At 40.8% G+C, this 15,203-nt stretch overlaps 1 protein-coding gene across 1 annotated transcript in view; it reads left to right on the forward strand.

Annotated features, from left to right (window-relative positions):
- The window catches only part of Pop1 (POP1 homolog, ribonuclease P/MRP subunit), a 33,728-nt gene that overhangs the window by 4,829 nt on the left and 13,696 nt on the right, over window positions 1-15,203 (forward strand). Inside the window, exons 3-11 of the mRNA XM_055620156.1 lie at window positions 1,424-1,591; window positions 2,933-3,108; window positions 4,350-4,598; window positions 6,443-6,530; window positions 6,963-7,150; window positions 7,625-7,881; window positions 8,162-8,255; window positions 10,931-11,042; window positions 11,694-11,813. Of these exons, the coding sequence (XP_055476131.1) occupies window positions 1,424-1,591; window positions 2,933-3,108; window positions 4,350-4,598; window positions 6,443-6,530; window positions 6,963-7,150; window positions 7,625-7,881; window positions 8,162-8,255; window positions 10,931-11,042; window positions 11,694-11,813 (1,452 nt within the window). The remainder of the gene's footprint in view (window positions 1-1,423; window positions 1,592-2,932; window positions 3,109-4,349; window positions 4,599-6,442; window positions 6,531-6,962; window positions 7,151-7,624; window positions 7,882-8,161; window positions 8,256-10,930; window positions 11,043-11,693; window positions 11,814-15,203) is intronic.

Genomic DNA, 15,203 nt, shown 5'->3' on the forward strand with positions numbered 1-15,203 from the left:
TGTGTGTGTGTGTGTGTGTGTGTGTGTGTGTGTGTGTGTGTGTGTGTGTAATACATATGAAGGGAAGAAAAGACAAAGGGAGAGGAAAGGAGGGAGGAGAAATACTTCTCAGAGCAGAGATTTACTATTCACTCAGCATTTACTTGACTTTGTAAGACAGACGTGCTACTATAGTATGATTATGTACATTTTAGAGCTGATATGTTTGATCTAAGTTATACTTCTGTGTTTCCTAACAGAAATTTACTCAGCATATCACTATTTGACTATTGTGGTAATCTCAGACCCTTGTAAAATGATAGGGCGAATTAGGAAAATTTGTTTAAAGAGCAGTGTGCTCTAGATTTAGGTCTAGAAATAGAGGACTACCTTTTAACATGTGGCACACCTTTCCCAAATATTATCTCATTTAAACCTCATAGTGACAAACCCTTTTAACGTGTTTTAAGTGGCTTCATAATTTACATTCTAGTGGAATAAACAACCCTGTAAAATTTTCCGCTGACCTCCCTTCTGTTTCCAAACATTCAGACCAAAGCAGGGGGCTTAGATTAACAATTCATGTTGCAGGGCTGGAAAGATGGCTCAAAGGTTAAGAGTACTTTCTGTTCTTCCAGAGGTTCTGAGTTCAATTCCCAGCAACCACATGATGGCTCACAACCACCTAAAATAATGAGAGCTGGTGCCCTCTTCTGACGTGCTGACACAGGCAGAAAGCTGTATAAATAATACATAATTAAATCCTAAAAAAAAAGCAATTTATGTTGCACTGGAAATCACAAAGGAGAAATTTTCTTGTATCTGTTAACAAGTCATGCTAATGGAATTACTGTTATGTCTGTTAATATGTCACACTAATGTGATTGCTGTTGTGCCTGTTCATGTGTCACACTAATATGATTGCTGTTGTTTCTGTTAATATGTCACACTGATGGGATGGCTGTTGTATCTGTTAATATGTCACACTGATGGGATGGCTGTTGTATCTGTTCATGTGTCACAGTAACGGGATTGCTCTTGTATGTGTTCATATGTCACACTAACGGGCTTGCTGTTGTACCTGTTCATGTGTCACACTGATGTGATTACTTGTTCTGCTGCCTACTCACTTTGTGATCTTGAGCTTGTCCTTGGAAAAGTCAACTTCCTCCCAAGATCCCTCTTTAAAAAAAGATAGCAGGGCCTGTGAGATAGCTTAGAGGGTAAAAGCACTACATGAGCCTGGAGACCTGAGCTCAGTTCTCAGAACCACCTATGTTATATGTATGTATGTGTGCTCATGTGTGCTCGTGTGTGTATGCTTGTATGTGTATATATTCACAAGGAATAAATTACAGGGTGGTTGTAGGGTTAACAAGTTAATTCTTGCTGAATTATCTCTGGTATGGGTGATGTATTTATTTTTGTTTTTGAAATGTACTAGAGTTTCATTCTGGAACCTCACAGCAGTGGCAAAGCAAGATGAGCCCCCACTTACTTCCTAAGCCTGACATGAATGAGCAATCTTCCTCCAAAACCATGTTTAAGAAAAAGGGAGGTTGGAAGGCAGGTCCTGAAGGCACATCTCAGGAGATCCCCAAATATATAACTGGTAGGTATTTATAAGGATGTGTTAGCTCTTTGTGTCTAGGGCCAACACACTGTTCTTTTGCTGCCCTGCCCAGCTGCCTTCCCCCTCTCTCCTCTGTTTTAACCACCTGCTCACCTCTAGCCTGGACTTTCATTATTACAACCTGGTGGTTCTCCCCTCTTTAGATGCTCTCTGACTCATATATCTATCTGTAAGCTGTTCCTCTAACTTTCATTACCCCCACCCAAAAAAAGCAAAAAAACAAACAAACAAAACCAGCACTAAACACACTCTTGCATGGCACTCTGCAAATGCAGAGCAAATCTTGTAGACACCAAGCTTTAAAGCTTGACTTCCAGGTTCTTGTCAGCCTCACCTTCATCACTGCTGCATCGCCTCTCTCTCCACTATCACCTATACTCTGTTCCTTGAACATAACTTAGATGTGCGTGCTAATATCTTTGTTCCTTCTTAGGTAAGTTTGCTTATTTCTCCTCCAGCACCCTGTTTATAGAAAGAGAGAGACATACACGCACAGAGAGAATCTTGAGACTGATTCTGTTTTTTTAATGAAGAAAACCAATAATAATAATTGCAAGTTTTGAAAAAGCAGAAAATAGTAAAGGAAAATCCCCATGGAGTTAAAACTCTTGTATATTTTTCCCCACCTCTGTGTTTTCAATTGTGAATGTTGCACTTAGGAACAGTTATTAGTAGGGGCTGGGGTGGTGGTTCTGTTGTAACCCATTTGCTATGCAAACATGAGAGCATGAACCTCTACTACCTACATGAAAAGGTGGGCATGGTTGCACATGCTTGTAACCCCAGTGTTGTGGGGCAAAGGCAGGTTGACTCTGGGAGCTTGTTGGCCAGCCAGTCCAGCCAAACCAGTGAGCTTCTGTTTAGTGAAGAGACCACATCTCAAGGGAACAAATCAGAGAATGAGAGAGGAAACTGATATCTTCCTCTGGCCTCTGCATCTATAAGCCTAGGTGCATGTAGCCAGATACTTCCATGTATGCACACAGCATGCATGTACAGTTAAAAAGAATAGCAAACAGCAGTTGGGATTATATTATACAACTATCTAATGCTTGTAGATCCTAAAGTTGGCTAATCTTTTTTTCTGACTAGAATATTTAGGAAGCTAGAAATTTTTCCTAATTAGAAAATGGAATTGTTTTAGAGAACTTGGAAAAAGTGTCAACATTGAACAGTCTTCTTGAGGGAATAGAACACAGAAATGCACAGCATTGGCACTTACCTCATGAGATCATACTTTCACATCTGACTGTTGCTGAGAGCCAGCAGAGAGACTGCTGATTCAGGACTTGTTAGTGACCTTGCTGTTTCTTTCAACAGCTTCTACTTTTGCTCAGGCACGAGCGGCTGAAATCAGTGCTATGTTAAAAGCTGTGACCCAGAAGTCATCTAACTCACTGGTTTTCCAGACCCTTCCACGGCACATGCGACGAAGAGCCATGAGCCACAATGTCAAACGCCTTCCTAGACGGTTGCAAGAGATGGCCAAAAAAGAGGTAGACGTTTCTCTCTGTGTAAATGTTTGTTAGTAGTTCTAGAAGTATTAACAAGTATTCACCCAGAGGAACTGGAAGGAAATCAGCATACCTACATGGCATTCTTTTTTTCCTTGAGTATTTTTAGTTTGATCATTATCTAGCCCAGTCAATCCTCCTAGCTACTTTAGCAGGTAGTTAGATATTATAGTTGTCCTCTAATTTCAGGGACATTTCTGTGAGTTTGAAACCTGTTCTACAGAGTGATTTTTCAGGCCAGCCAGGACAACATGGTGAGACCCTATCCCACCCCCTCAAAAACAATTTAAATGCTACATTTGGAACCCTTCTGTTTCCCCCCCTTCTCCCCTGTCCCTCTCCTTTTTCTTCCTGTCTTTACCTTCTTAATGCTGGGGTTATACCATCATACTGGCTGACACATGCTCTCTCTCTTTTCTTTCCTTGTTTTTTGATTTTTTTTTTTCCAAGATAGGATTTCTCTTTGTAGCTCTGGCTGTCCTGGAACTCACTGAAATACAACTAAGTGCTGGGACTAAAGACATGTGCCACCTCCTCCTTCCACAACTTGGCATGCCTGGCAAGTTTTGTACTTTCTAGAATGTGAGGTCTGTTTTCTAGCAAAATTGAGTGTTTATCTATAGTCTAATGAAACAAATGGAATTGCTGTTCCCATTTCTGTATTTCTGATCTTAAGTAAAGGTTAAAACAAGAAGCTGGTGTTTGATTTATCTGGTTATCTGCTAACATGAAGCTTATGTGATGAACTTTTTTTACATTTGTTTACTTGGTTTATGTGTATGAATATTTTGCCTGCGTAGGTACACAAGGAGTCAGAAAAGGGCACCAGAAGTTATGGATGAGTTTGAGCCACTATGTGGGTGCTGGGAATTGAATGTAGGGCTTTTCCAAGAACAATGTGCTGTAAACCACTGAGCCATCTCTCCAGCCCTGTGTGTTGAACATTTTACAAGAATTGCATCTTCATAAAGGATGAGGCTTGCCCCTTTAACAAGTGTTAGAACTTCACTTCCTTTCTAGGCTATCCTGCCTCTCAAATCTTCACATTTCCCATTGTTTCCCCTTGATCAATGTGAGGAAAGACTCCATAATACCCAGTTAAACCTAGTGGCCTATCAGATCTCCAGCCTATCTATTCAGAGTTAGTCATTTGAATTCTTAATGTTCAACTATGCTCTGAGATGCGTACAAACTAGGGTTGGCTCTTCTTCTTTAAACTGTAGGCTGAGAAAGCAGCTCATCAGAAAAAAGAACAGTCAAAAACGAAATGCCATAAAGCCCGAAGATGTCACGTAAAGCGGACACTGGTGTTTAACCGCAGACAGAAGAGGAATATATGGCTAGAGACCCACATCTGGCATGCCAAACGGTTTCATATGGTGAGGAAGTGGGGCTACTGCCTCGGGGAGAGGCCCACAACCAAGAGCCACCGAGCCTGCTATCGTGCCATGACAAATCTCTGCCTTCTGCAGGTATACTTTGCTATTGGGTTTAGAACCTTTCTAAAACCTACTTTTAGACTTGTGCATGGTATGGAGTCTTTTCTGTGAAGTTACACATCTTACAAGTGAAGACTGGGACACAGCTGGATGCTGGAGATGAGTAGCGTTAGTGGGAGAGATACACATCTGTCAGATTATTAGTCAGATATGTGGTTGTAAGGACAGAATGCCATTTTTTTTTTCTTTCTTTCTTTTTTAATTAGAGAGGTTCTTATACTAGTCAGTGCTGGGCTAGAACCCCCTGTATCTAGCATTGTTTCAATGCTGTACATGTGTTCATTCATCATTCATTCCTTATAACAGTTTGAGGAAGGACAGTTTTGTCTTTTAGATGTGGAGACTTAAGTTACAGAATTTGGGTTACATACCTATGCTTGTACAACTACTGAGCTTGGAGCTCATTAGACTTTAGACCATTTTTCTTTGTTATAAACCAGTTGTACACATTTCGGTGAGATCCATCTGGCATTGATAACTAAGAGGGAACCATTGTTGGCAGGAAGATTTCTGTGTTGGTGATGGCAGTGGTTGATTGGGATTCATTCAAACCACAGCTGTAATTTTTGTCTTTCAGTTCTGATTGCTTCGACTGAACTTGCTTTAAGGTGCTATGGGAGAGGGTTGGTTTGGGTATCCACGGTTCTTGCTTGGGTGCTGCTTCCACTGAGCTGTGTGGTTTTGCACAGATAACTGTTTTGGTGCCTGGATGCCCTCTCCCAGGACATAAGGAAAGTAGGACTGACTGTGAGGTTGTAGGAAGACTTAACTTCTGTGGCTAGCTATTGCCACAGCTCTTCAGTACTCAGCCAGCCTCTCCATCTTACCTACATTAGGAAGCTCTTACTCTTGGCTCTCTTATGCAATGCTTAGTCAGACTTATGTAGTCAAGATGGAGTGTGGGAGGGAAATGGGACAGATTGTTTCTATCTGAACCTAACACTGTGTTCAGAGGTATGCACTGGCTAGCCAAAGTGAGCAGTTTTAGCATGATTTTATGGGATTATTTTTGTCTTACTCCTTTACTATGGTTTCTGACCTTATGTAAATCTGAGGAATGAATATCATTTTTTGAGAAGCAGCAAGTTTGTTAGTTGATTTATAATTCTATGTGCATTGGTTTTCTGCCTGCTTTTATGTCTGTGTGAGGGCTACTGACAGTTGTGAGCTGAAGCAGCAGTGTTTTTTATTGTTGTTGTGGCTGTTTGGTTTTTGAGACAGATTTTCTCAGTATGTAGCCCTGGCTGTCCTGGAACTTATTCTGTAGACCAGACCTGGAACTCACAGAGATCCTCCTGCCTCTGCCTCCCAAGTGCTGGGACTTGTGTCACCATACCTGACCCTGAAGGAGCAGTTTTTATAGCCCACTTCACAACTTGCCTGTGTGAGTGGAGTATAACACAGATGTGCTTGCTAGAATGTCGGACATTGTATGTTATAAATTAAATGAAGATTCATTTTGGTTTTTGACTCAGATTGGCTTATGAATATCTGCTAATATAATAGGAAAAGGCAGGCTCTAGATTTTGCGTTGTTAAAAAGCTGGCTTTGGGTAGTTTGTTTTGTGCCTTAGAACAGGTTTTCTGATTGCCATGGGTGTTAGAGCAGATTCTCTCTGGAGGTGGAGTTACAGGCCAGTGTGAACGACCCAGAGTGGGGGCTGGGAACTGAGCTTGGGTCCTCTGCAAGAGCAATGTGTGCTCTGAGCCATCTCTCCTGTGCTCCTCAATAGGTTTTCTATTAGAGCACTGGCTTCTTAGCATTTTTCACCCCATAGCAGATCATGGCATATTCAATTATGTTTCTCCTTTGTTCAGGATTTATCATATTACTGTTGTTTGGAGTTGAAGGGCAAAGAGGAAGAAATACTGAAGGCGCTTTCTCAAATGTGTAGTATAGACACAGGTAATCTCTCCCAAACCTGGGTGCTGTTTTAATTTTTGTGTATTTTGTGTATTCATTTGTAAATGAATGTTTACTATAAGTAACATTTTGCAGTTTCAATATGGAAATGTGCGAGATATTCTTATTCCCAGTGAGTATGTTACCTTAAGAAAGGTCGAGTTGATATTTAAGTCTTTAAACATTCTTATATGTTAAGTGAGCCACTACTCTATGGAGTAAACTTAGGAAGAAACAACTTAAAACTCATTAAATCATTCATTTAATAAATATTTATTGAGAACTTACTCTGTGCCCAGTTTTCTTTTAAGCTGTGGCCAGAACCAAAGCTTCCCTCTTGGAGACAGACAATGGCTCATATTATGGCTCTCAGGAAATAAATAATGCTTCATGTGAGCACTTGCAGTCACAGTATTTTGTTTGTGTTTGCGCCAGGGCTGACTTTTGCTGCAGTTCACTGCTTGTCTGGGAAGCGGCAAGGGAATGTCATGCTTTACCGGGCAAATAAGTATCCCAGAGAACTGCTTGGGCCTGTTACCTTTATTTGGAAGTCTAAGAAGACCCCGGGAGATACTTCTGAGGATAGGCAGTTGTGGATCTGGCTTCATCCAACTCTTAAACTGGTACATCCTTCTGTTGCATTTTGTTAATGTAATTATACAGTGTGTAGAGGTCACCTGTGGAGGTCAGAGGACAATAGTAGGAGTCTGCTCTTTTCTTCCACTATATGGGCACCAGGGAGCTTGGTGGCAATCCCATTTACCTGCTGAGCCATTGTTAATTTGTTTATTTAGAATCTAAAACTATTGAACAAAGAATGGATACTTACCTTGATCACGATGATATGATAAATATATGCACATCATATAATGATTAGCACAACAAACAAACGTATCTCTATCAGTTTAATTTGTAGCACTGCATTTAACTTAAAAAATACGTTTTTAAGGATTTACTTATTTTTATTTTATGTGTATGCCTGGTACCCACAGGGGCCAGAAGAGGTAGTTGTAAGCACTGAGAGATACCTCTCAATGTATCTGAGTGCTCTGTTTACATTTTGAAGATTTAAAGTAAATGTTTAAATACTTCCTTAGGCCGTCCTAGAGGAAATAAAAACAACGTGCCAGTGTACAGAACCAATCAAATCAAGTGTCTGTGTCCCTGACCCATTCCTGACAGCAGCCCAGGAAGAAAGTCCATCTGAACTTTCTGATGACAAAATTGGCAAGAAAAGGAAAAGGAAAAATGATGAAGAAAGTTCTAAACGAATGAAGAAAACTATTGGTGATGGAACTAGAGACCCATGTCAGCCATGCTCATGGGTCTCTCCTACTACAGAGATTGTAATCAGGTAGGAGTTCTGTTCAGTGTGAGACGTCTGGATGTTTTCAGTGAAGACTGACCCACCTTCCTCCTCCTTTTTTTGTTTTGTGTGTGTGTGTGTGTGTGTGTGTTTCAAGATAGGATTTTTCTGCTGTCCTTGAAATATGCTGTATAGACCAGGCTGGCCTTGAACTCAGATCTGCCTCCCTCTGCTGTCTAAGTGCTGGGATTAAAGAAAGGCATGTGCCACTTTGTCTACGAGTATTACATTGTGTGATGGCAGTTTGTGTTTTATGGTCTTTTCTCAGTGATTTGACAATGGAGATGAACAGGTTCCGGCTGATTGGTCCTCTTTCCCACTGCATCCTGATTTCAGCACTGCAGGCTGCTCCTGTACACACAGTGAGTAATGTGACTGTGCTAGCCCAGGCAGGTTTGTAAAACCCAACATATAATCTGATATCATGGCGGGATACCTTTTAAATGGCAGTTCCCAACTTATTTTTGTTAACAAAGATTTTTTCTTAATCTTTCACCTCTAGAAGATCAAATCTCAGTAGGTGTAATAAGTCAATTGAAATTTTAATTTATATACTACTCTTGCTTTCATGAGTCTTGTAGGAGATAATCTCTGCTCTGTAGATGGGCAATATGTCTCTAAAATCTCTGAAATTGCATGCTAGTTTTCCCTCCCTTCCTTTTAGTTTGCCTTACATGACAGGTTTTCTGGAAGGTTAAGAGAAGCATGCCTGTCGGCACTTCAGGTCAGAAGCAGGGTGATGCTCCCTTGTGCTCTCAAGGTTGTGTGTCATGTGACACTATTGGCCACTTAAATGTGACTGAATGGCTGAGGTACTGATTTGTGCCATTATTTAATCTTAGCTAACTAAAGATTAAATTCAGGTGGCTGTTTGTGGCTTGTGGCCTTCATATAGATAGTGCTGGTCAAGAGCATGAGGTACGATTAGGAGTCATCTTTTGGGTTCAGATCCTGTTTCTTTTCTATCCTAGTCAGTTGATTTAGTGCATGATCCTCCCAGATGTAATGTGGGCAAACATGATGATCAAGCTGAACAAGATTGAGCTTCTAGAAGGATGCTTTAAACAATGAAAGCAGCCTTTCTGTCTCTTTTGCCTTCATGTTAGTTTTGCTGCTGCCTGGACTCATGGAGTAACTTTAAGACTTTTCCTTCCTATTTTCCCTTTTCAGGATGGACAGTGATCTTTTACCATTTTATTCATTTTTGTTGTGTTGCTTTGTGTAGATAGAATTCAGGCCTTATACATGCTGGACAAGGAGTTGCTCTAGCCCTGAAGTATATACCAAGCCCTATTTACTACTTGTTGAGATAAAAACAATTCTCAAGTAGCTTCTCATTTTATTTAAGGTAAAACTCAGATCCTTTAGTGTGGCCTCTGTCGTCTTGGAACTTCAGTCCCTCCTTGCCCTTTGCCCTTCGGCCATGCTGCCTTTTATTTCTAGAATGTGTCCCTTCTCATTTCCTTCATGACTCATACCTGTTCTCTTTCTACCTGTTGAACATTGTATTGTGGGGCTCTTGGTTGGGCTAAACACCCTCATTCTTTAAGTTTCAGCCTGTCTCATCCAATCCGTATCCCTTTGGAACCTTCCCTGGGCCCTCAAGTTAACTTCCCCTCCTGTTGTTTCTGTAGCATCTGCAGATTTTCTCAGTTTCCTAGCACAATTTTGCTCTTGTGTTACAAGAAGTTTAATGAAGTGCGTCAGTAGTAATCAGCAGATAATCACATCCCACATTAGCAGGTATAGGACACAGCCAAGCGTCTCTAATGCCTTAGAGTGTGATTATAATGTGATGGCTCTACCCAGCAGGTTGTCTAATTTCCATTGTAAAAATATGTAGTTTTTGGTAATGAGGTTTTTTTTTTTTTAAAAATGAGCATTTCTGGGCTGGAGAGATGGCTCAGAGATTAAGAGCACTGGTTGCTCTTCCAGAGGTCCTGAGTTCAATTCTCAGCAATCACATGGTGGTTCATAACCATCTATAATGACGTCTGGTGCCCTCTTCTGGTATGCAGGTGTGCATGTAGACAGAACATTGTATATATAATAAATGAATCTAAAAAAATAAAAATAAAATATTTTTTTAAAAATGAACATTTCTCTTTCTGAAACATATATGAATAGTAATAGTTTGGAATATTCAACAAATTTAATATATAATTCACTACCTGTGAAATTTTTTCCTCTATAATCCAAAGTCTTGCTTATATACTCCATTTTTACCAATATCAAAGCTTTAATGATAAAAAGTAATTAGCAAATCAGTATCTGTGTTAACATCTGTCTGTCACTGACCTGCATTTCATGATGGCAGGCAGGGTTGGTCTTGCCCTCTTTGTCCCCAGTGCTTAGTGTACAGAGAAAACCTTCTCTAGATTCTAGATTCTAGAGCCTCTAAACTGCTTATCTCCGCTGCCTATGTTCTGTGAAGTGTGTGGCACCTGTCCTACACACGAGTGAATGCTTGAGGGTCTGGAGGAGTCTTTCAGCTGGAATAATTGCTCTTGGTTGTCATGTCTGTCACATTTCTAGTATTTTAAATGCTTTGGAAACCTTACTAAGTTCTAGTCTTGCTAAGAAAGATGTAAGCGGAGTGTTTATACATCTCATCCAGTGTTTCTGAAAACAGTGCAGTGGTTTCCTTGGCATTTTTCATTGGTTTGGTGACAAAGGAGTATTTTATTGCTTAAATTAGAGATGAAGGTGGTGAGAGTGGGAGAGGGCAATGACTCCTAGGGAACTGTGCATAAGAAAAAATAGACAGTGCTAACCTAAGTAATATCTTTGAAAAGTACTCTTTATTTCCCTGTATGTGAAATCTCTAGTTAGAATGTTCAGTCTGGTAGTAACTGCTATCTTAAATATCGTGGCATCTTCATTGCTGCTCCTTGTGAAATAGTTCTCACACAGAAACATAGGGAATGGGGCCATGTTACAGCCATGTCACAACTGTAGCAATCACTAGGCCTGGCTTAGCACGGTCACTAGGCCTGGCTCAGCATTTTTCTGCTGAGGAGATGTTCTTGTTTTCCAGGGGGAGGAGGATGCAGAACAGACACCTCATCACTGGTGGAGTGATACTTGCAAGAGCTCTGATGGTGTTTTTCTTCATCAAAGACAAGAAGCAGTGTTTCAGTTGCTGGGAGGTATTTGGTTGTATTGGGGAGGAGTGGAAAGTGGGTCATGAAGGCAGTTTAGAGGTAGGCCTCTACTAAGTGGTTTTGCTTTTTATCCTGCTGCTGTTTGTGTGATGTAACAAGAAAAGCAGCAAAGAAACCCAGAGTCAGAATTAAAGCACTGGGGTTTGTTTATGAACTGACAAGGTTGTTCATATTCTAAATAACTAGCATTCTGAAGTAAATAAGTAGATCGACTGTATGTATTTGCTGACTCTTGTATGCTCATAGCTGTTAGAGAAACATGATACTGTAAAATAATACTTGTTATATTTTGCAAGAAACTTGATTTTTAAAGTTTTAATTTATTTTCTGAATGCATTATGGGAAAAAGATATGTATTTCACAATAATTATCCCAAGAAAGAAGAAAATCTGAAAGATTTCAAAATACAAACAAGAGTGTGTTAATATATACTGTGACCTTTTTATTACCTTCATTATTTATTCTGTGTTTATGTATGTATGTATAAAGATCTCTCCTTTTACTCCTAGGGATTAAACTCAGGTTGCCAGACTTAGCAGCAAGTGTCTTTACTCATTGAGCCATGTTGCCGGCCCTGTGAGTGAATTTCTGTAAACTTGCTTTTTATGAATTCGTTCTGTTTCTGTTTTGTTGAAGGGATATCATCACCAGCTGAAATTCCTTCAGGTACTATTCTTGGATTGACAGTTAGGGATCCGAGAATAAATTTGCCCCCACAGCAGTCCAGAGCTTTGCCTGATCCAGAAAGATACCAAGGTAAAATGCTTGCCACGTTCCTTGTTGAGCTGTCAAGGGGAATGAGGAATTCAGTCTCTGCCTCTTGTGTAATGTAGTGTATGGAAGCATCTTTAGACGGGAAACGTAAATCACGCAGCTAGCTGTTTACGTTTGTTGTTTATTTTTCCATGAGTCCACTGCTTTCGTTATCTAGTAAAGTCTATCTTTTTTAATTCTCCAAATGCCTGGACTTTCAAAATCTAACTGTGAGGAAGGGTTGTGCACCGGCAGCTGGTCTTGTGCTCATTGGAAGCCTCTGTCTGACCATACAGATGATCCAGGTTCGAATCCTGGCAAGGCCATCCAGGTGCTGAAGTATCAGAGACCACACACGTGGTTTGACAGAGGAGCAGGACGTGAGAGAGCAGTTTGGCTGTGAGGGTGGGAAGGTGGGACAATGCTGGCCAGAATTTTAAGCTGATCTGGGGTGATGTTGCATTGGATTTACTGTGACTTAAACTCCATTAGTTAGGAGAGTAGTTTAAACTAGCCTGTGAATGTTGAGAGAAAACATTTAAGCATGTGGCATAACTAGTTCACGATTTTGTTTATAGTTAGCTAGTTTATTAGAGATCAATAAATGGCCCTGTGAGAGCTCCACGTAAAAGGTGTCTGAGAGGATTTGAAGACATACAGGTAAGTTAGTTGTGGAGCCCAAGTCTTCGTTGCTTCTGCTTTCTCTAGCATAACCATGGAAGTTGGAGTGTCTACTGTGAGTTACATGCAGAGCTGTAAATACCGTAAAGCCATGGCTGAGCTCTCTGTCTCTCTGGCTACCTCATATCTGTTTTTGGATAGCCAGTTCTATCACATTCTTCTAACAGGCTAATATGAATTGATTCAAGGAAAATTCAGGTCTGTTGTGAAATATATGATTCAGTTTCCACTATAAAATTTACCATTGTGTTAGGCATCATTGTGGTATTTCATCACAGCCTGTTTTTTTTATTGTTTTGTTTTTTTGAGACAGGGTCTTATTGGGTATCCCTGGCTGGCCTGGGACTCTGTAGAAGAGGTGGGTCTTGAAATCTCACAGAGCTTTGCCTGCCTCTGACTCCTAAGTGCTGAGATAACTAAAGCCTGTTTGGACTACTGTAATCTTTTTGAAGATATATTTTCTTTGATATTTGAGCGACCTAAAGAAGTATAGTTTCAGTCTGGGGATGTAGCTCAGTGGTGGAATGCTTGCCTGGTATGTGAGAGGTTCTGAGTTGAGTCCCTAATTGTTTTGAAGTAAGAACTTGCTCTGTAGGTATGACTTGTTATATCACCCAGGCTGGCCTTGAACGGTGTCAGTCTTCTTGCCTCATCCTGAGTGCTTACATTGCAGGCAAGAGTCAAAACTCCTGGCAAGGAGTACACTTTCCACATGAATTAGTTGGATTAGTATGATATCAATACTTTTAATATCTCACCTAGGAAGATAAGTCAAAATGAAGGGTACAGGTATGCTTTGGTGGGCTGGGTCATTTGAAAGGTCAATCCTAAAAGAATCTCAACATCAGGATAACTTAAACCTGATTCTTTCCATAGTCCAGTCTGTGTGCATCCGAAGTTGTTCTCTGCCTATTTTGATAGGCAGTGATAGTAAAATCAGTTCAAATGTAGTAATCCTTAAAGAAGACTTTGCCTACTTTGGGTTACAAGCTCCTTTTTTTTTTTTTTTTTTTTCTTGTATAAATTGTATTTTAGGCAGCTTTTAAAGGAAGAGGTTCCTAGGAATCTGAGTGCTGTGTTTTCATGCTTTGACACATTCACCTCCTAAGTTAATTTTTAATCTGTTTTTATAACACTTTTCAGCCTCTGAGGTGAGATTTTAAAATACCAATCTGAGGCTGGAGATTTTGTGTGGTAATAGAACTCTTGCCTAACCGCTCGGCCCTGCTTCAAGTCTCAGCACTGGAAAATGGCAAGAAACATTTGTGCTGTTTGGTCTACTTTACTTGCTGTCTCTAGCAGCTGCTGCTCTGCTTTGGTAGATTATTTGAATCAGTCCTTGCCAGAGAAGAGCTTGCTTTAACCTTGGCTGTGAGAGCAGGAAGCTCAGTGACAGTGAATAAGATAAGAGTGCAGCATAAGCCTGTACTCAGCGTCCTTGCAATTACTCTCTAGCAAGAAAGTACTGAGCCACATTGTTTCTATAGGCTTATTTAAAATTTTTCTCTCAAAATACTCTTTGGCTGCATGTGGTTGCCATACCACCAGAGCCATGAAGAAGTGTCTGGTTGTTTCATAATGGCAGATGGAAAGCCATCTTTTCCTCTTCCAGTGCTCGTGAGCACTCCGACAGCACAGGGCAGCCCTGGACTTCCAGTGCTCATAAGAACTTTTTTTTTTTTCTTTCTTTTCTTTTTGTTTTTTCAAGACAGAGTTTTTCTGTGTAGCTTTGGCTGTCCTGGATTTGCTTTGTAGACCAGACTGGCCTTGAACTCACAGAGAGCCAGCTGCCTCTGCCTCCTGGGTGCTGGGATTTAAGGCATGCACCACTATGCCCAGCTGTTCATGAGCACTCTTACAGCAGCAGAGGACTTCTAAGAGCTCAGTTCAGGGTCATTTTACACAACTGTTTCTTTTCTGGGAAGAAAAAGCTAGAAGCTTCTACTAGGAGCTGACCTGTCCCCAACACAGTGTGTTGAAGGCTGCAGCTTCCTTTTGGTTAACCCTCATGTTTCACTGTGTTTCCAGATGTCATGTGGATGGACTCATACCGTGGGTAGCCTTTTTAGACTGGCTCTTTTCTTTAGTGACATGCATCTGCGAGTCCTGTCTTCTTGTGACTTTGTAGCATGTTTCTTTTAGTCCATCATCTAGAAAAAACACTTAAAGATGAGCTGGTGCTTTCTTGTGCCTTTGTTTCCTAAGAATTCTCTCTTGTCTGCAGCTCAGTCGGAATGCCCCCTCCGATCTGTGCCAAGCTCCACAGGGCAGCACTCTGGGTCAGCGAGGACTGGGGAGGTGGGGCTGGTCCTGCATGGGCAGTGTGACCCTCCCTGACACTCAGCACTGCACCTAAGACCTCACTGTTGTGTCACGAGGAAGAGCAGTTTATAGACCAAAGTGCTGCTTCTCTGCAGCTTTCTTCTCAGGTCTGTTTAATCAATTAAATTTCCTCCAACCTTGTTCTCCCCTAAAATCAGTCACACCATACCCTAGTTATTTTTTCCCCAGCCAACAGACCCACACCCTTTTGAGAGAGTTTCTGTGTTATTATTTTGGGACAATAGCTCCCCCTATGCCCACCACCCAATTTTTTTTTTTTTAATTCTGCAGTCTTTAACAAAATTAGATTTGAAAGACTTTTCTGTCATGGTTTAGCGGCTGCACGAAGTGTCTTATGTCAGTGTAAATGTGCCTCACTGACAGCCTCTC

The sequence above is a fragment of the Psammomys obesus genome, unplaced genomic scaffold (assembly GCF_907164565.1).
Source record: "Psammomys obesus unplaced genomic scaffold, mPsaObe1.curated_primary_1811, whole genome shotgun sequence".
NCBI classification, from domain to species: Eukaryota; Metazoa; Chordata; class Mammalia; order Rodentia; family Muridae; genus Psammomys; species Psammomys obesus.